This window comes from Octopus sinensis, linkage group LG4 (genome assembly GCF_006345805.1).
Source record: "Octopus sinensis linkage group LG4, ASM634580v1, whole genome shotgun sequence".
Classification (NCBI taxonomy): Eukaryota; Metazoa; Mollusca; class Cephalopoda; order Octopoda; family Octopodidae; genus Octopus; species Octopus sinensis.
The window spans coordinates 147,707,356-147,729,169 of record NC_043000.1 but is presented as its reverse complement, the minus strand read 5'-3'; the positions used below and the strand labels follow the sequence as shown (position 1 = coordinate 147,729,169).

Sequence of the window (21,814 nt, the reverse complement as noted above, 5' to 3'; positions counted from 1 at the left end):
ACCAATGTTATGTCAACCTTCCCAGGTGCCAGGGCCTACTAAATCAATACTCACACCTTTCTATTGACCGGTATGAATTATTTTTTCAGTTTCAATGTTCTCATATCACTTGCATTAGCAACTTCGTGCAGCAGGATAAGTTATTTTTACTAATGTCCAAAATAAGAAACATAACACCACCTTCACTCAAAGAAAATATACTTATATATACAAAGAAAAAAGAAAAGAAACGATGGAGGCAAGAGGTAAAATATGTGCGAGAAAGTATTGGGAAAAATAAATAAAAATCTATTTAAAAGCCGGAATCGTATTACCTCTCTCTAAGTTGGTATGCTATGTTCCTAAAGGATAAGACAGGGGGGTCATCTAGCTGAACTGGGGCAACTGGTAGTCTGGCATACCTGATTATAAACAAATGCACCAAGGAGATAAAGATTTATTTCAAGCAGAGCAAGACCAGGTAGCTGACTGTGTAAATATTCTTTAAATTACTTCTTATTCCTTCTGTTTTACAATGTTTTTCTATTTTTTTTGATGTACCTACTCACTTTCTTCTCTCTCTTTGTCATCCTTTTCTTTCTTCCTCTTCTACTTTATATATACCTTTCTTTTCTACTGTCTTCATTTGTCACAATCCATCATTACCAAGCTGATTATTTAGAGACCTGTGTTTACATTGTCATCCAATCCGTTTGGTCATTACATCCTAACTAATGCTTGTTTCGCTTGTTCTTGATTTTTGTTGTTTTTAATGTAAACATGTATATGAGATGAAAAACTAGTGAGATCCTGCTGTATATATCTGTTTTTAATATTGTATAGAGAAGGGCTCAGCAAAGCAATTAATATTGACCCCTGAGTTCTATATGGTTACCCAAGGGTCAATAGGCACCTAAAATGATTTTGAGCATTAAGTAAACTGAATCTGGAAGACTGCAGTAATTTAAGGCTAAAATTTGCTAATTTTCAGCCAAATATCAAATCAACAACTAGTATTCACCGACCATATTTCACATTAAATATTCCATTTATGTCAATGTAATTTGACTGAATTTTTTTTATTTTTATCAATTTCTTTAAATATTTCTTATTAAAAAGTGATAATGTCACAAAAGAATGAAGGAATTATTGCTTTTAAATCAAGAAATTTTTTTATAAATTATACTTTTTAATTCTTTTAGAAATTGTCATGATGAGTGTCAAATAGTTGTTAATGATTTTCTGAAAGGGTCTATGATTGCCAACTGCTGTTTTAGAGTAATTTAAAAACTTATACAACGATGACTCCTAGTTTACTTATTCTCTCTCTCTCAGCTCTCTCTCTCTCTCTCTCTCTCTCTCTCTCTCTCTCTCTCTCTCTCTCTCTCTCTCTCTCTCTCTCTCTCTCTCTCTCTCTCTCTCTCTCTTTCTCTCTCTCTCTCTCTCTCTCTCTCTCTCACACACACACACACGTTTGATGAGTGCTATTGCATAAATTTCTAGGAGGAATAAGTAAAAGAAATGCTATTAAGATCTAGCAGAAGCTGTCAAAGTCTAGACTACTTTAATCATTTAGTTAACACTGATAAATTATTTATTGGATTTGCCAGCACATACTTTAAAACTAGATTTGATAAGGTCAAATAGAGTATCCTTGAGCAGAAGGTCGCTAACCTTATTTTCTTAAATTTTGTACATCATAGATGTATGCAGAGAGGAGTGAGAACTGTAGTTTTGAATCTCTATTTAACAAAGGTCACAATCTGGAATAGATTGTTGATAAACAGGCATTGTTATATGACCTGGAGCCCTGTAAAATTATGCCATTTTTGGTTTATATTATATTTTAGAAAAAAAATCTTCAGATATTGAACTATCAGAAACGTGTGTGTATGTGTATTACTCTAAATTACCTTATCTGGTCTCTTAACTTAATTAGTCACTTTTATTTATTATGTGAAATTTATAATTAAGATCCTTGACTTTTGTAATCAGAGGTACCCGGCTATCAATGGGATTTATGAGATTAATGCCTTCCTCGAGAATATGAACAATAGAAATGAAATGAACTAAGTGGCAGTTCCTCTGGGAATATTACATTAGATAAGAAACATCAAACTGGAACTAAGCATCTTCCCTTAAAATCTTTTAGGAACAAAAGTATTTCCCTTTTTCATTTACTTGTGGTAAATGTAAAGTCGGTATTTCAGAAGGATTTTATATGTCTGTCAATTTATATGTCTGTCTAACTATCTGTGATCTGTAAATGTACACGTACGTGTGTGTGTGTACACACACACACACACACGCATACACACACATGCACACACACAGAGTTTGAATGCTTAATTTTAACACAAGTGCCAGTAATGTGACGTTGGTAAGGATCATGCACTATAAAATGCTTATATAGTTATTTCCCTTACAAACCCGAGCAACGCCGGGCGATACTGCTAGTATAGTTATAAATTCAAATCTTGCTGTATCTATCATGTAAACCTCTCTACATAACACATAATTTGCTCATTTGAAAACTTTGTTCTGCTTAATTGTAGCGCATTGTTTCGTTCTAGGAAGGGCAGCTAACAGGAAAAAGAATAGTTTGCAACAATATGCAAATATTCAAATCTCAGAAAAAAAAAAAAAAAATCATGCTTGCATTTGTTTTAAAAACTCTTAGCAAGCATACTTATTTTCTTGTGAGATTGATTGAAGGAAGTAGTTTCTTCTGTAAGAATGCTTTGTAATGCTTTGCCATTATCCATAAATCAAGCCTAGCAACTGAACACTGCAGATATCATAAGATCTCTCTCACTGGTTAAGGCTCCTTGAAAAGAGAAAACTTCCTTTATAGGCATATATATGCCTATATATGGCTGAGTGGTTTAGATGCTTACTTTGCAACCATGTAGTTTCAGGTTCAGTCCCACTGTATGGCACTTTGGTCTAGTGTCTTTTACTATAGGTGTAGGAGTGGCCGTGTGGTAATTAGCTTGCTTACCAACCACATGGTTCCGGGTTCAGTCCCACCGCATGGCACCTTGGGCAAGTGTCTTCTACTATAGCCTCGGGCTGACCAAAGCCTTGTAAGTGGATTTGGTAGATGGAAACTGAAAGAAGCCCATCGTATATATGTATGTATATATATATGTGTGTGTGTGTATGTTTGTGTGTCTGTGTTTGTCCCCCCAACATCGCTTGACAACTGATGCTGGTGTGTTTTCGTCCCCGTAACTTAGTGGTTTGGCAAAAGAGACCAATGGAATAAGTACTAGGCTTACAAAGAATAAGTCCTGGGGTTGATTTGCTCGAGTAAAGGCGGTGCTCCAGCATGGCCACAGTCAAACAAGTAAAAGAGTATAGTTCTGGGCTAACAAATGCCGAGTGAGTGAATTTGGTGGAAGAAACTGTGTGGAAGCCCATTGTATATATATATATATATATCCTTTATCTTTTACTTGTTTCAGTCATTAGACTGCAGTCATGCTGAGACACCACCTTGAACTTTTAGTTGAATGAACTGATCCCAGTACTGCCTTTTTATGCCTATCAGTCTCTTTTGCCAAACCACTAAGTTATGTGGACACAAACACACCAGCATCAGTTGTCAAGTGGTAGTAGGGGGACAAACACAAACAAAAATGCACACACATAGATATATACATACATACGATAATGGACCGTTAGCTCCGACACGCATTTTTTTTCTCTCCTTGTTTCTTTTCTGTGTATCTTTTTGTCGAAGAGCATAGGCTCGAAACGTAAAAGACTTGTTCTATTTCTATTCCTGAGCACCATACTAATACATTTGTTTGTTTGTACTCCACCTGCCTTCGTCTTTTGTTTATTTTCGTAAACCTTCCCGTTATATATATACATACATATATATATCTATATATATGTGTGTGTGTATGTATATATATATATATATATATATATATATATTTATTTGTAAAAAAGAAGTTTGAAAACGCCACTATATTAGATAAATTTTAATTTTCTTATGAATTTTACATGTTTCGGTTCTTGAAAAACGAACCTTATCAAAAATATTATTAAAAAATATTATAAAAAGTGTAATGGAGAAGTTCATAATCGGTTCTAACTGGTCTCGAACCGTATCAAAAATATTATACAAAGTGAAAATTGAAAAGTTCATAATCCTTTCTTACAGTTAATCGCTATATTCCTGTTGAGTGTATTGAAGAAGTCCATTATTGTTTCTTGCTGGTATTAAAAGGAACCACTTTTTTGTTACTTTGTGTTCCAATGGTAGCAACAGTAATGATTTTTGGTCATAGTAGTTGGTCGTAATTTTGGCAACCTTGGTGGTGGTTGGGGTTGACTGTTGATCGTAGCAGCAAAAAGTGGTGGGTTCACTGGCACTGTTCACTGATGTCACATAATTCCAAACCAAGCAAAACCAAACTTCAACAAATACAAGGTAGAGACCCCCAACTGTATCCTGTAAGGAAACCAACCAAGTAGAACGACAAGCTTGACCGCGGAAGAAAAACGTCATCAATTTTTTAACGAATCAAAATCAGCTCTGACCCATAACTGTATCCTGTAAGGAAACCAACCAAGCAGAACGACAAGTTTGACCACGGAAGAAAAACGTCATCAATTTTTTAACGAATCAAAATCAGATCTGCTCGTAGAAAGAAATTTTTTCTTTATAAATTCATTTTTCCCTAAAACATACCACTGCAAGTGGGAGTGACTGTTTAAAGATCTGAGAAATTGTAATTCCACAATTGTAATTGTGGTAGAATTTCATTTTTCCTTTTCGGAAGACCAATGTTTTGTTTTAATATTCCTGGCCCAGGGTGTTCAAACTTGGTCTACATTTTTTGATGAAATAAAGTTCCTTATTTTGGCGTTGGGTGAAGGTTACGCTGTCACTGAATTTGTAAAGTGGGTAAGTTGTAAATTTCAGATTTTCATTTGTAGCACATCTATCTATGTGTCCACTGACCGGTATTTTCCGGTATTCAGGGTTTCTAATTTGGGATTTATGCACTGCCATCCTTTTACGTAAGCTATTTTTTGTATGGCCTATATACTGCCTATTGTAGCCTGCGCATGTTAAGACGTAAATAAAGTTTTCTGATGCACAGGTGAAGTTTGTTCTAATGGTGAACTGATGGCATTGTTCTAGTATAAATTCTGAACCTTCTACCAAGATGACACAGATTCCGCAGTTGGGCCTTCCACATATTCTAACTGCTGGTTTTGTGGTTGATGTTGAGTGCAGTTTAGCTTGGGTTAAAATCCTTTTCAAGGATTTTGGTTGCCGTTTACTTTTAATGATGGTGTGTGTTTCGAGTATCTGGTTCATCTTTGGGTCTCCCTTTAGTAGGGCTGTGCTTTGTAGTATGGTGCTGAAGGCCTCATTGTTAAGTGGGTTGTGTGTAGAGATGTAGGGAAGGGTTTTTAATTTTTCTTTCTCTTTTGGTTTTGTTTGTCTCAGGTCTTATATATTTAATTTAAGTGCCCGTTGGATTGCACTGTCTATTAGGGGCTGTGGATAATTTCTGTTTATGAGTGTAGTTCTAAGTTCCTGGAGACGTGTATGTGGGGTGTTTGTGTCTGATATTATGGTGCAAATCCTTCTAGCTAAACAAAAAGGGACATTTATTCTAGTGTGTCTTGGGTGGTATGAATCAAAGTGTAGGTACTGTTTGGAATCTGTCGGTTTATAATAGATATCTGTCTCTATTTTGTTGCCGGCTTTCTTAATGAGGATGTCTAAAAATGGTAATTCCTCGTCGTTATGATCCATCGTGAATTGTATATTATCATTTATTCCATTTAATAGTATTTTAAATTCCTCAAGTTTCTCTATACTTTTATCCCAGAGGATAAAGCAGTCGTTGAGGTATCTTTTCCAGTTGTTCTGGATATAGGTGGAGAAGGTGTTTCCATATTTCTCGAGTGTTATCTGGTAGAGTATTTTTTCGAGGTATCCCATCACTAGGTTGGCAAAAGAAAGCGCAGTACGCGTGCACATCGCTGTTCCCGATCTTTGTCTGTAGCAATTATTGTCAAAAATAAAGTAATTGTTTTCTAAAATAAATCTAAGTCCTTACGATGGGTTTCTTTTAGTTTCCATCTACCAAATCCACTCACAAAGCTTTGGTCAGCCCAAGGTTATAGTAGAAGACACTAGCCTAAGATGCCACACAGTGGGACTGAACCCGGAACCATGTGGCTGGGAAGCAAGCTTCTTACCACACAGCTACGCCTGCACCTATACGTTCATTTGTCTTTGTGATTGTGTTGTATTTGTCCCTCACTACTGCTTGACAACTGGTGTTGTTTGTTTACATCCTCGTGACTTAGCACTTTGGTTAAAGAGACTGATAGAATAAGTAAGTGCCAGATTTTTAAAAAATAATTACTGGGATCGATTTGTTCAACTAAAACCCTTTAAGGCAGTACACCATCATCACCATCACTATCACCAGGGTCAGTAACTGAAACAAGTAAAATGTAAATGACCATTTTATGATATTGAATCTGTGTATATTTTCATTATTGATATCAACAGTTTTAATTTCTTAACATTTAATTTCATAACAGGTGCAAGAGTGGCTGTGTGGTAAGTAGCTTGCTTACCAACCTTATGGTCCCGGGTTCAGTCCCACTCCGTGGCACCTTGGGAAAGTGTCTTCTACTATAGCCTCGGGCTGATCAAAGCCTTGTGGGTGGATTTGGTAGACAGAAACTGAAAGAAGCCTGTCGTATATATATATAGTTAATCCAAACAAGAAAACACAGAAAAAAAGAGAAAAAAACACAGCAACGCGAGGACGTGGAACAATTAAAGTATTATTGACGCTCAGGAAAGGAGGGAAGGAGGGTTTAACGTTTCGAGCGGAGCTCTTCGTCGGAAACAAGGAGAAGGAAAGATCCCAAGGAGGGAAGACAGAGGAGACAATATTTGAGCTGGTGGTGCTTAAGGGATCACATATATATATATATATATATATATATTTATATATATCCCATGGAGGGTTGCATTTACAACCCCTATCTCAATTTGTATATGTTGATTCGCTAGCTTCTGCACGCATATTTTTTTTCTCTCCTTCTTTCTGTGTTTTTTCTCTGTGTATCTTTCTGTTGAAGAGCGTAGGCTCGAAACGTTAAAGACTTGTTTTATTTATATTTCCTGAGCGCCATACTAATACAATTGTTTGTTTGTATTCCACCTGCCTTCGTCTTTTGTCTATTTTCATAAAGCTTCCCGTTATATATATATATGTATGTGTTTGTGTGTCTGTGTTTGTCCCTCCACCCCCATCCCCCGCCAACATCACTCGACAACCAATGCTGGTATGTTTACGTCCCCGTAACTTAGCAGTTCAGCAAAAAGAGACCGATAGAAAAAGTTCTAGGCTTACAAAGAATAAGTCCTAGATTCGATTTACTTGACTAAAGGCGGTGCTCCAGCATGGCCACAGTCAAATGACTGAAACAAGTAAAAGAATAAAGAGTATTATGGAATTAAAGAAAAACATTAAGAAAAGATTTAACATTTTGAAAATTGACCTACTATTAGCTCATATGCGCAGCATTATCTCTCGCTATATGTTTTTTATATAAACTTTGTACATTATGTGATATTTTATTTAAATATTTAAATTGTATATTTACATATTCACTTGAATAAACATCACTCTTATCTTTCCTTCACTAAATGTTTTGTTATGTAAAGAGCCGTTCCTTCACTAAATCTTTTATCATATAAACTATAGACATTATAGATGAATGGACTGTTTTAATCTCTATAAATTCTTTTTATTCTTTTCTGGTCCTTGGAGTCATTCAGCACATTTAGAAATGATCAATGTTGGTATTTTATCTATGATGGTTGTTGTTGTTTAACTCCATGTCAGCTCTGATCAAGCAGTTTCAGATAATCTATACTCTTTTACTCTTTTACTTGTTTCAGTCATTTGACTGCGGCCATGCTGGAGCACCGCCTTTAGTCGAGCAAATCGACCCCGGTACTTATTCTTTGTAAGCCCAGTACTTATTCTATCGGTCTCTTTTGCCGAACCGCTATGTGACGGGGACGTAAACACACCAGCATCGGTTGTCAAGCAATACTAGGGGGACAAACACAGACACACAAACACATACATATATACGACAGGCTTCTTTCAGTTTCCGTCTACCAAATCCACTCACAAGGCTTTGGTCGGCCCGGGGCTATAGCAGAAGACACTTGCCCAAGATGCCACGCAGTGGGACTGAACCCGGAACCATGTGGTTGGTTAGCAAGCTACTTACCACACAGCCACTCCTGCGCCTATCTAGGACTAAATTATTCGATATGTCTTTCTTTTTTATCTAAAAGAAGGTAAGGTATGGCTATAAGAGAATTTGGATGTGATTTCTAGCCAGTTGTGCAACTAGCTAGAGGCATTCTCATGGGTTGCCTTCTATGACTTAGAGTACGGATAAAAAATCGCTTTTCCTGCCATGTACACTGAAACCTGGAATGACCATACACATATTTATTCTTATCATGTCCAGGCATTTCAGATGAGCTGGCAGAATCATTAGCATGCCGGGCAAAATGCGTAGCCGTATTTCGTCTGCCGTTATGTTCTGAGTTCAAATTCCGCCGAGGTCGACTTTGCCTTTCATCCTTCGGGGTCGATAAATTAAGTACCAGTTACACAGTGGGGGTCGATGTAATCGACTTAATCCGTTTGTCTGTCCTTGTTTGTCCCCTCTATGTTAAGCCCCTTGTGGGCAATAAAGAAATATATATTTGAAGCTGTTGTTTACATATAGGGATTCCTTCTTGATAATATGGCAACATAACCTAAGAGAACTTTGAGGCGAGCTGGCAGAAACGTTAGCGCGCCGGGCGAAATGCGTAGCCGTATTTCGTCTGCTGTTATGTTCTGAGTTCAAATTCCGCCGAGGTCGTCTTTGCCTTTCATCCTTCCAGGGTCGATAAATTAAGTACCAGTTACACAGCGGGGGTCGATGTAAACGACTTAATCCGTTTGTCTGTCCTTGTTTGTCCCCTCTATGTTTAGCCCCTTGTGGGTAATAAACAGATATAAAATATGCTGGCTGCTGTAATGTATATGATATGGGAGATCGACCCCAGTGCATAACTGGTACTTAATTTAGCGGCCCCGAAAGGATGAAAGGCAAAGTTGACCTCGGCGGAATTTGAACTCTGTCGTTGCGTTCTGAGTTCAAATTCCGCCGAGGTCGACTTTGCCTTTCATCCTTTCGGGGTCGATAAATTAAGTACCAGTTACACAGTGGGGGTCGATGTAATCGACTTAATCCGTTTGTCTGTCCTTGTTTGTCCCCTCTATGTTTAGCCCCTTGTGGGTAATAAAGAAACAGTGTGTTCAACATGCTTGGCTCATTGGTACACATCGTTCTAGGAAACTGGTGTTTTGACATGTTGTGTCTGTCAGCCAGAAGTAGCCAGAGCCTTGAACTTAGTCTAAGCTGCTTGCATAGCAAAGAAATTGTCTTGCTGGCTGTGCTCATTTCAGCCAAAAGAATCGTTACAGTGTACAGTGAGACCTGGAATAATTGGTACAGATAATTTCATCTTTAAATGTATATCAAACCACATCATAATGACACTGTTGTACAATGTCAAATACAAAACTAAATGATATGGCAATAGAAATAGCTGTTTATCCTAAGACAGTATATAAGTACAGTAGCTTGTTGTTCTGTGTATGTAATGTTATCTTGTAGTTTATTTTCCTTCCAATGTATTCTAATATTTGGCATATAGTTTTATCAGCTTTGTCATCATCACTATCATCATAATGTCTACATGTTGCTACGGGCATACATCGTACAGACTTGAAATTACTCTGTATCAAGCAGACCTGTGATCAAAGGCATTCTAAATGTGTCTTTTCCTGAGGCAAAGTTCACTCAGCACTATACTTTCAGTGCTTTTTTTTTGTGGGGGGGGGGGGCTAAGATAGTACAGTGGAATTTGTGAGAGATTTGGTTGCCATTGGCTCAGAATAGGACAGTAAATGGTGTTAGCATGATGTGGGAGTCACTGCGTTAGTACATGCATAGCAATAGATAGGGATGATACTACAGGAATAAGAACTATGAGGACTTGATGAGTGAAAGAGACCCACAATGGAAGTAAACTCGTAGATTCTTATGAAGAGGCTCAGATTTGAGATAAGTCACTGGGGGAGCCTCATTGACCAGTTTGGGATAGCAGCTAAATATTTCTCATATCAAACGGTTGATGGTTTTAGCATCAGGTCAGCTTCAATCAAGCAAACCTTTACACAAAGTTTCAGCCATGACTAGCCTTTTTTCCCTTCCTGTATCTAGGACTACATTGTGACCATTCTTTTTCTTATATGGCAAAGCATGATATGAGAAATATTTAGCTGCTATTCCAAACTGGTCAATGAGGCTCCCTCATTGACTTATCTCATTTAGTGTTTCAAATCCACTCAGGCTCCATGTGCTCAAATCTGAGCCCCTTTCTTCATAAGAATCTACGAGTTTACTTCCATTGTGGGTCTCTTTCAATCATCAAGTCCTCATAGTTCTTATTCCTGTAGTATCATCCCTATCTATTGCTATGCACGTACTAACGCAGTGACTCCCACATCACGCTAATACCATTTACTCTCCAGTTCTGAGCCAATGGCAACCAAGTCATTCAAATTCCACTGTACTATCTTAGGAAAAAAACCTCCCAAAAAAAGCACTGAAAGTATAGTGCTGAGTGCACTTTGCCTCAGGAAAAGACAGATTTAAAATGCCTTTGATCACAGGTCTGCTTGATACAGAGTGATTTGGGGGCAAAACTGACAACTTCCCAGTTGCTTTTTCTAATATGGTAATATTACATAACTTGTCTTATATTTATCCATTTCTATTCATAGCTAATTTGAATAACTGCCAGTATTTCACTGCCATATACCAGCATGTTTCCTATATATTCCATATTTTCCCATTCTGATACTTCAAATATAAATTAGATACTTTAGTGTTTCGTTATATATATAAAACACATTTGTAGGTGCATAGTCTTGGTTGTGATGGTTTAAACAGAGTAAAGAACTACAGAGCACATCTCTCCAAGTGGCGTTATGTCTAGATATTATCTATTTCAGAGACACTCTCTGCTATAGAAGAAAAAAGAATGGCATAGCTGTGTAGTTTTGAAGTTTGCTTTGCAACTATGTGGTTTTGGGTTCAGTCCCACCATATGGCATCTTGGGCAAGTGACTTCTACTATGGCCTTGTAAGTGAATTTGGTAGACAGAAGTGTGGAAGCCCATCCATGTGCGTGTGTGCGTGCATGCGCATTAATATATATGTGTGTGTACCATCATCATCGTCATCATTTAACATCCGTCTTTCATGCTGGCTTGGATTGGACAGTTTGACAGGAGCTAGCAAGCCAGAAAGCTGCACCAGCCCCATTTTCTACTTTGGAATAGTTTCTACAGCTGGATGCCCTTCCGAATGTCAAACACTTTACAGAGTGTACTCGGGGCTTTTTACATGGCATTGACACGAATGGGACCAAGTAACTTGTGAGACAAAAACCTCTCAGCTAGGAAAGGGAGTGGAATTGGGGGAAGTGGCTTTGTGCCAGGTGAGAGGTTAGAGTATAATAGTAAGATAGAGATTGGTATCTTACTGTCGAGATACTTGGCTTACCTCAGTAGGAAAAGAGAGAAGAGGAAGGAGAGAGAGAGAGTAAGAGAGAAGGATAGAGAGACAGTCAGAGTAAGAGAGAGAGAAAAATAGATAAGTTGGAGAAGCATCAGGACCTACCCTCGGGTGTTGGGGTGGAGGGGAGTATAAGTGGTACAGAAGGGGACAGACTGGAAATGACGGTGAGAGAGACTGGAGTGGCTGGTAGGGGTCATGGTAGATATGTGAGGGTATGGAGAATGTGTGGATAGGCATATGAGGAAGAGAGGAAGAGCCTGCAGTGGATAGTGATTATGGGTGATGGAATGAAGGAAGTGTTGGGAAGATGAGTTGTGGGGTAGTTTTGACAGAGGACATATGGTATGTGTAAGAGTGGAGCATGGCCTACCATGGTTTTGCTTAGCTTGCCGTGTCTTCTCAAACACAACAAATTGCCAGAAGTCTCAGTCCCTTGCTATATCCTTTGTGAGGCTTAACATCTGAAGATCATTTGTCATCACTGTGTCCCATATTTTCCTGGGTCTACCTCTTCCACAGGTTTCCTCCACAATTAGAGATTCGCACATACTTAGGCAGCTGTCATCATCATCATTGTTCGACCATGGTCGAGACAATGGAATTTACCATGCTATGCCAGACTTCACGGTCCATCATGGCATTACGGAGGTCCTGTTGCTGGATGCCTGTATCCCTGGAGATTACATCAGGGTAGGAGAGTGTGCGCCTTCTGGTATTGCGAGTAGGCAGCTGTCCTCATCTATATGCATCACATGACCACACCAGCACAGCCTTCTCTCTTGCACACTACATCTGATGCCTCTTATACCCAATTTTCCTCTTAAAACACTGACACCCTGTTGTACTTGCACACTAAAATTGCATATCCAGCAACACATGCTGGCTTCATTTCTTTCAAGCCTTCACTTGTTGTCTGCAGTACGGCCCATGTTTCACTGCCATGTAGCATAGCTGTACGTACACAGGCATCATACAATCTGCCTTTTACTTTTTCATCATCATCATCATCATCATCATTTAATGTCCGCTTTCCATGCTAGCATGGATTGGACGATTTGACTGAGGTCTGGCGAACCAGACTCCAATCTGATCTGGCAGAGTTTCTACAGCTGGATGCCCTTCGTAACGCCAAACCACTCCAAGAGTGTAGTGGGTGCTTTTATGTGCCACCAGCACGAGGGCCAGTTTGGTGGTACTGGCAACGGCCATGCCCAAATGGTGCTTTTTATGTGCCACCTGCACAGGAGCCAGTCCAGTGGCACCGGCGACGACCTCGCTCGAATGTTTCACGTGCCACCAGCACAAGTGCTAGTAAGGCAACGCGGTAACGATCACGCTCAAATTGTGTGTTTAACATGCCATCGGCACGAAGGCCAGCTTGTTGCTCTGGCAACGATCTCACTCGTATGGTCCTCTTAGCACCGGATGCCAGTCTTCTCTCTGCTTATTTATTTCCTGCTATCTTTTCATTGCTTCATATATTAAATAGGCTGATAATAAACTTACATTAACATTACATCAAATATATTAATACTAACATTAGATATGTTAACATACATTGAATATGTTAATACTAACTTAAATGTTGGGAGTTTTTTTCTCATGCTTATGTCATCTCTGATTTATTTAATTTCTACATAATCCTATGCCAATCAATGTACTATCTTTCATATTTACTCAGTGATTTTTTTATCATTAATTCAACAAATAGGGTGGGTGACAGTAGGGAAGGGCTTACCCTCAAACCAGAGACTTAGTCTAAATACTTGCAACATATTAGACTTCACTCAATGTACTCAAGGGCCACCAGCAGGTGACATTAAACCAGGTAATGGATTAAGTTTATTTGTCTGACTTCCACATCATTTCTGTTTACCAAATTTCACTCATAAATCGTTAGTTAACCCAAGGTTATGATAGAAGACACTTGCCCAAGATTCCATATGGTGGGATTGAACCTTAATACCACATACTTGCAAAGGAAACTTCTTTGTGACATACCTTTGCAAGCACCAGTTCAAAAAGTACTGCTTCGTTCTTAAAATTATTTTAACACTAACTTACCTATTATTATGTCTGATAAAATAAAATGTTCTATAATACCATAACATATATATATTTCTTTACTACCAACAGGGGGCTAAACACAGAGGGGACAAACAAGGACAGACAAACAGATTAAGTCGATTACATCGACTCCAGTGTGTATCTGGTACTAAATTTATCGACCCCAAAAGGATGAAAGGCAAAGTCGACCTCGGTGGAATATGAACTCGGAGCGTAACGGCAGACGAAATACGGCTAAGCATTTCGCCCGGCGTGCTAACGTTTCTGCCAGCTCGCCGCCTTATATATTTTAACTTAATTATTTTCAACCATAAGACAACAAGCTGGCAGAATCATTACCATGCCAGACAAACTGCTTAGTAGCATTTCTTGACTGAATGTTCTGAGTTCAAATGCAGCCAAGGTTGACTTTGCCTTTCATCTTTTCGGGGTCAGAAAAATAAATTACTCATCAAGTACTGGGATCACTGAAAACAAACCCCTCCTTCTAAATATTAGAATTAGTACGTACTCTTTTCTTGCTCTTTAAAAATCTTAAATACAAATCCAATGTTTTTACTTTTAAAAACTTTTTGACTAAACTGACACATCAACTAAATTACATGGTAAAACTAGTTTTCTATTCTATCTATACTTATTATATCATGATTCTTTTTGTATAATTTTTAATATCCTGTACACACTTATTATCTTATTGTAATCCCTCACCATATTGCGGTTCACCTATCGTGCACTCAGTACATCGTGAAGTTTTTTGACTAATTTATGTAAATTTATATCGTGGACTCCTCAGTATATCGCGAGTTTCTGCAACTGATAAATATTTAGATTTTTTTAGATTTTAATCATTTCTGTGGTAAAATTTTTACGCCTAAAAATTAATAAATAAAAATAGAGTACGGTACTGCACAGTATAACACATTAATTAAAATATCATCACCATCATCGTTTAACGTCCGTTCTCCATGCTGGCATGGGTTGGATGGTTCGACCGGGGATCTGGGAAGCCAGAAGGCTGCACCAGGCTCCAGTCTTATCTGGCAATGTTTCTACAGCTGGATGCCCTTCCTAACGCCAACCACTCCATGAGTGTAGTGGGTGCTTTTTACGTGCCACCCGCACAGGTGCCAGGTGAGGCTGGCAACGGCCACGGTCGGATTGGTGCATTTTACGTGCCACCGGCACAGAAGCCAGTCGAGGCGGCGCTGGCATCGGCCACGATTCGGATGGTGCTTTTTACGTACCACCAGTCCAGGGGTCCTGGCATCTGTCGGGTGCCAGTCATAGGATTGGTTCAATTTCGATTCCGATTTCGATTTCGATTTCACTTGCCCCAACATATATTAAAATATATTAAAAGAAAATGCTTAGTTTACCATAAATGAGTAAACAAAGAATCGCACATACTGTATGGAAAATGAAACTCAGGAGGTGAGTGTGTGGTGTTGTTTTGCATTTATAATAAAACAAATTTATACAAATTATAAAAATAATTAAAAATATATACACAGTACAGTACTGTTTCTACTTCGTGGATTTCTGTCTATCGCAGGAGGTTTTGGTACATAACACCTGTGATAGTTGAGAGATTACTCTGTACACAAATTTTCATATGGTTTTATTACTCTTTGACACTTATCTTGCTTTACTTCTATAATTTTTCACACATTATTTCTCTAATTGATGCATCTTCAAAATCAATGTAAAGTGTACACTATTTCTGTTTCGCATTCTCACCTGGAATCGATTTTTGTAATTTTTTCAAGACTTATATATGCCCTGATTCCATCGGTATCGACATATCAAATTTGAGTGCAATCGGATGGAGGATGCCCGAGATCCTAGAAGACACACAGACAGACAACGAATTTTATATAATGGAGAGAGAGAGAGAGAGAGCAAGGTGTAGGCATTGCTTTTGCTCATTTACATACCAAAACATTTGTTAGTAACACATATTAATTAACTAAAGTGCTGAAACACCATGCATATGAATAAGTTGTGAATAAACATGCATTTTGTCCAGCAGGGCAAATATCTATATCTTTGTGTGTGTGTCTTTATTGCAGTCCAGCACTCTTCCTCCCTTTCTCACTACTGCCCTTCTTTATTGCTATCCATCACTGCTAACAGACATCAATCAACCTCTCTGTCTCCCATCACACTTTCACTTCCATTATTCTGTCCCTCTTCTCCCCATCACACCACTCATGATATGTTTATATTCAATATCTTTGCCAAGATGTAACTGCCTATCTCTGTCTCTTTCTCTTTACTACCCTCTCACACCTATTCCTCTGTTTCTCCTATCATACTTCATCACCTTTTGGTCAGATTGCCTTGAATGAACAGAGGCAACATAGAGCAGTAAGGACCCTTTCCCACATGGGTGGGAGACAACCTCTTTAGTTCTAGTGTACAGTAAAATATACCCTGTACATTTTTGTTAAGTTGAAAATGAACAGAGACAAGACCGGGTTGAGGCAGCATTTCAGTCTAGTTGAGGACATAACACCTTATCTAGTGCTGATGCCATAATAAAACATACTCAATACACTCTGTAAAAGTTTGGTGATAGGAAGAGTATCCAGCTATAGAAACTATGGCAAATAGGAAACATACAAGAGCAAGAGTTAACCCCAATAAGAACTGACTCTCACCATGATTCCCATCCAGTCTATACCTGCATAGACAGGTAATTAAATATTTTTTCCACTATTTGGTTTCTTCAATTCTCTGTAAAATTTTAATTTTTCTGTTGCAGATGATGGCAGGAAATAATAAAGAAATTCCAACATTTGAAGAAGATAATGAGTCCAAGTTATTGCGGAAGATAAGAGAGGCTCCATTTATGCCTGTTGGTTAGTTGTTATTTATTTTGTATTTTATATTAAGACTCAGATACATACAGCTCCACACACAGCCTGATATGGCCCTCATAAAGTTATAGGGCTAATATTACTTAAGCATTCAGATTACTCTGTCAAATGTAATACATGGGACAAAGTAGTGAGAAATGATCTTCAGATATTGAGCCTCACAGAGGGGATGACAAGAGGTTGAGATCTCTGGTGATTTGCTGTGCTTGGGAAGACACAGAGCTAAGTAAAACTGTGGTTTCCCTCTCTCAGCCAGGAGGTCTTTATCTTGCAAGATACATGGTGCCATGCAAAAAGCACCTGTGCTGGTTCCACATTAAAAGCATCTGTGCTGGTTCCAATTGAAAAGCATCTGTGCTCGTTCCACATTAAAAGCATCTGTACTAGTTCCAATTGAAAAGCACCTGTGCTGGTTCCACATTAAAAGCACCTATGCTGGTTCCAATTGAAAAGCATATGTGCTGGTTCCACATTAAAAGTATCTGTACTGGTTCCAATTGAAAAGCATCTCTGCTGGTTCTACATTAAAAGCATCTGTGCTGGTTCCATATTAAAAGCACCTATGCTGGTTCCAATTGAAAAGCATATGTGCTGGTTCCACATTAAAAGTATCTGTACTGGTTCCAATTGAAAAGCATATGTGCTGGTTCCACATTAAAAGCACCTATGCTGGTTCTAATTGAAAAGCATCTCTGCTGGTTCCACATTAAAAGCACCTATGCTGGTTCCAATTGAAAAGCATCTCTGCTGGTTCCACATTAAAAGCACCTATGCTGGTTCCAATTGAAAAGCATATGTGCTGGTTCCACATTAAAAGTATCTGTACTGGTTCCAATTGAAAAGCATCTCTGCTGGTTCTACATTAAAAGCATCTGTGCTGGTTCCATATTAAAAGCACCTATGCTGGTTCCAATTGAAAAGCATATGTGCTGGTTCCACATTAAAAGCACCTATGCTGGTTCCAATTGAAAAGCATCTCTGCTGGTTCCACATTAAAAGCACCTGTGCTGGTTCCACATTAAAAGCACCTGTGCTGGTTCCAATTGAAAAGCATCTCTGCTGGTTCCACATTAAAAGCACCTGTGCTGGTTCCACATTAAAAGCACCTGTGCTGGTTCCACATTAAAAGCACCTATGCTGGTTCCAATTGAAAAGCACCTGTGCTGGTTCCACATTAAAAGTATCTGTACTGGTTCCAATTGAAAAGCATCTCTGCTGGTTCCACATTAAAAGCATTTAAGCTGGTTCTACATTAAAAGAGCCTATGCTGGTTTCACATTTAAAGCAGTTGTGCTGGTTCTGCATTAAAATGGTTTCACATTAAAAGCATCTATGCTGGTGCCATGTAAAAGCACCCAGTACATTCTGTAAAGTGACTGGCATTAGGAAGCGTATCGAGCCATAGAACCATGCCAAAACAGACAAATGGAACCTAGTGTAACTCAGGCTTGCCACTATAGAAATTGAATGTTGAAAGATGATGAGATAATGGTTTATTGGCATTGTTTTGAATTAACTATGCATTATCCTGTAGCTTCAAGATTTGAATGATGATGATCATCATCATCATTTAACATCCGCTTTCCATGCTAGCATGGGTTGGACAGTTCAACTGGGGTCTGGGAAGCCAGAAGGCTGCACCAGGCCCAGTCTGATCTGGCAATGTTTCTACGGCTGGATGCCCTTCCTAATGCCAACCACTCCGTGAGTGTAGTGGGTGCCTTTTATGTGCCACCGGCACAGGTGCCAGACGGGGCTGGCAAACGACCATGGTCGGATGGTGCTTTTTACGTGCCAGTGATTGCATATTTTTAGAATAACATTTTACAGTATGTTTGAGAGGATGGGTCTAACCAACTTGAACATAAAACAAGTAGATTATTTGGGCTGGGTATGGCTGGTTTAAATGCTTTTGAAGAGCTGACAATCAAATGTTAGGTAAATGAATATATATATACATGGCATGAATAGGAAATGAGTTTGATAACACTGTATTTCATGGTAATAAAGTTTGCACATATTATTTGGTTGGTGGTGAGTATTAGGAAATACAATATTTCACAGGGTTTTTTGGATACTAATAATGCTTTTTGTTATTTGTCTTATTGTTATGGTATGCAGTTTCAATATATACATGGAGGAGTTGATAATGTTTATGACCAAATAATACCATACTACGCATACCAGTGGGTGCTGAAAAGTTCTTGGCTTTAAAGGTATTGCAAAAGGCCCAAACTTCCAAGTTCTTCTACAGGATTTAGAAAAACTGAAGGACCACTGCAATAAGTGTGTAAATCTGAGAGGTTAATATGTTGAATAAAATCATAATTAGCTGATCCTCCTGTATTTTCTTTTACTCAAAGCCAGGAACGTTTCAGCACCCCTTTACTCTTTACTCTCTCTATTACTCTTTTACTTGTTTCAGTCATTTGACTGTGGCCATGCTGGAGCACCGCCTTTAGTCGAGCAAATCGACCCCGGGACTTATTCTTTGTAAGCCCAGTACTTATTCTATCGGTCTCTTTTGTCGAACCGCTAAGTAATGGGGACGTAAACACACCAGCATCGGTTGTCAAGCAATGCTAGGGGGACAAACACACACATACATATATATATACATATACGACAGGCTTCTTTCAGTTTCTGTCTACCAAATCCACTCACAAGGCATTGGTCAGCCCGGGGCTATAGCAGAAGACACTTGCCCAAGATGCCACGCAGTGGGACTGAACCCGGAACCATGTGGTTGGTTAGCAAGCTACTTACCACACAGCCACTCCTGTGCCTATATTTAAAAGATTTTCAGTTTATACTCCCTAATAAAACTATGTAATGTAGGCATATTACACAGCTTGTTTCAAGCAAACTAGTTTAAAATAATTATTACCTCCCATAACTGTTTCTAAAATAGGCTACTTTGAAGAATACTGTGCTCAGCAACATATTCCGAAGGTGTTAGCTTACATCTGAAGGGACATTCTCAATAGCAACCTGAAAGACTAATTTAGAAAAATGATGATGATCATCATCATCATCGTTTAGCGTCCACTTTCCATGCTAGCATGGGTTGGACGGTTCAACTGGGGTCTGGGAAGCCAGAAGGCTGCACCAGGCCCAGTCTGATCTGGCAATGTTTCTACGGCTGGATGCCCTTCCTAACGCCAACCACTCCATGAGTGTAGTGGGTACTTTTTACATGCCACCAGCACAGCTGCCAGACAAGTCTGGCAAACGGCCACGATCGGATGGTGCTTTTTATGTGCCCTGAAGTTATTTATTATTCCAGATTAATAAAATTGTTTGACTTGTTATAATGTTTCCTTTTTTTTTGTTTTTTTCCACAGGAATTGCTGGTTGTATAGGTGCTGTTGCATATGGAATTTATAATTACAAAAACCGTGGGAAAATGTCTACTTCAGTATACCTAATGCACTTGAGAGTGAAAGCCCAGGGAATGGTAGTTGGTGCTCTAACAATTGGTGTTGCTATTAACATCATGCAAAAGATCTGGAAAAAAAAAGAGGAAGAAGAAAAATGACTACTGCTGAATTTTAAGTTAATAAATTTTCTATTTATGTATTGTTAGTAGTTTCATAAAGAAAACTGTTTTAAAAAAAGGTGTTCTTGTCCAAAAGCAATTAGTTGAGTCATTACTCGTTGTCCCATAAAACAATTTTTGTTTTGTCATTTCACATAAATGACATTTGTTAAAATTATGAATAGTACCAAAAAACATTTATTTTATTTTATTTCAATTTGACTATTAAAATTTTTTTTTATATATTTCTTATCATTTTATTTATTTAACTCTATTATAAAAATTATATTTTAAATTTATTTATGAACGCTAAAAGTCCAATTCCATAATGATGTAATTAATCTTGATTAGAGAAAATATAATCATTTGAAAGATATTTTCTTTTGAAGATTTATGAAATCGTTGCAGCTTTGTCAGATATTGAATCTTGAAATAAATATGGTTTGGAAGTGGTGAAAAGTTATATCAAATACACTGGTTCCAACAATCAAAGAAGGATTGTTTATCTACTAACTGAATTGTGTCCTTCTCTGAAGGTTTTCCTGTTTGTGCCGCTATATATCATACATCCGTATGGTAAAAGCTATCATCTAATAGAAAATTGATTGTTTGGGAACATTGCATACCAAACAATTAATACAAACCACCGTTTACTGAATCTTGCAGTGAAACGCACATATTCAGTCTATATCTGATTGAAGCTAACTCTATTGGGGTGGGGGGTGGGGAGAAGATGCTCTGCCAAAATTGCTAGAGGGGGAAGAAAATATCAAACCTGTCCTTTCCTCATGTTTTAAAATTCACCATTACCCAAAGATATACATATATAATATTTCGAGACAATCTTGTTTATAATATGAGGCTCTTAGAGAATTTATTTTTCTTGATATATTTCAACCAGTGGGATCTTCAGATGTACTTTTTACAAATTTCGAACACTGATCTTATTTTATATTTCAAATATATTTTTTGAAGTCCAATGTCTGACCAATCTCAGTTCTTACTCTGACAAATAGTAAACTGTGTATTAAACATAAATTCGAAAGTTAATTGGTTTGTCGTTTTGATTATTTTTTCCATCGTCATTATTTCACTTTTTAAAAGAAAATTGAGTTAATTGTCTAAAATGCAACATTAATTTTAATGGAGGGTGGAACAGATGTTAACTGAGAAAGGGGTACAACACTAAAGGTACATAGATTATTCATTATCATCACCTTTAAACATCCATGTTTCCTTGTTTGCATCAGATAGAATTTGTTGAGGCAGATTTACTGCTGCCAGATGCCTTTCCTGTGGCCAGCCTTTACCCATTTCCAAGCGAGGTAATATTTTCTAACAGCTAGACTTTTTTTTCACAGAAGATTGCTCATTTACAACCATGACATGATGCCTAGACAAGAGAGCATACACACACACATGTGCACATGTGCATGCACACACATACTCTTTTACTCTTTTACTTGTTTCAGTCATTTGACTGCGGCCATGCTGGAGCACCGCCTTTAGTCAAGCAAATCGACCCCGGGACTTATTCTTTGTAAGCCCAGTACTTATTCTATTATTCTCTTTTGCCGAACCGCTAAGTGACGGGTAGGTAAACACACCAGCATCGGTTATCAAGCAATGC

General features: G+C 38.2%; 1 protein-coding gene across 1 annotated transcript; it reads left to right on the top strand.

Moving 5' to 3' along the window:
- The first annotated feature begins 400 nt into the window (after nucleotides 1–400).
- Nucleotides 401–21,234, top strand: LOC115211017 (HIG1 domain family member 1A, mitochondrial). The gene is made up of 3 exons (XM_029779863.1): nucleotides 401–472; nucleotides 16,532–16,628; nucleotides 19,991–21,234. Exons 1-3 carry the CDS (start codon nucleotides 416–418, stop codon nucleotides 20,182–20,184), a joined length of 348 nt encoding a protein of 115 aa, XP_029635723.1. The 5' UTR covers nucleotides 401–415; the 3' UTR covers nucleotides 20,185–21,234.
- The last annotated feature ends 580 nt before the right edge of the window (nucleotides 21,235–21,814 follow it).

Bases quoted from the DNA above. Each gene is read 5' to 3' on its own strand.
- LOC115211017 (XM_029779863.1), top strand. From the start codon at position 416: ATGCACCAAGGAGATAAAGATTTATTTCAAGCAGAGCAAGACCAGGTA. The intron at 473-16,531 runs GTAAATATTCTT...TTTCTGTTGCAG, and splicing joins AAGACCAGGTAGCTGACTGT to ATGATGGCAGGAAATAATAA. The intron at 16,629-19,990 runs GTTAGTTGTTAT...TTTTTTCCACAG, and splicing joins GGCTCCATTTATGCCTGTTG to GAATTGCTGGTTGTATAGGT.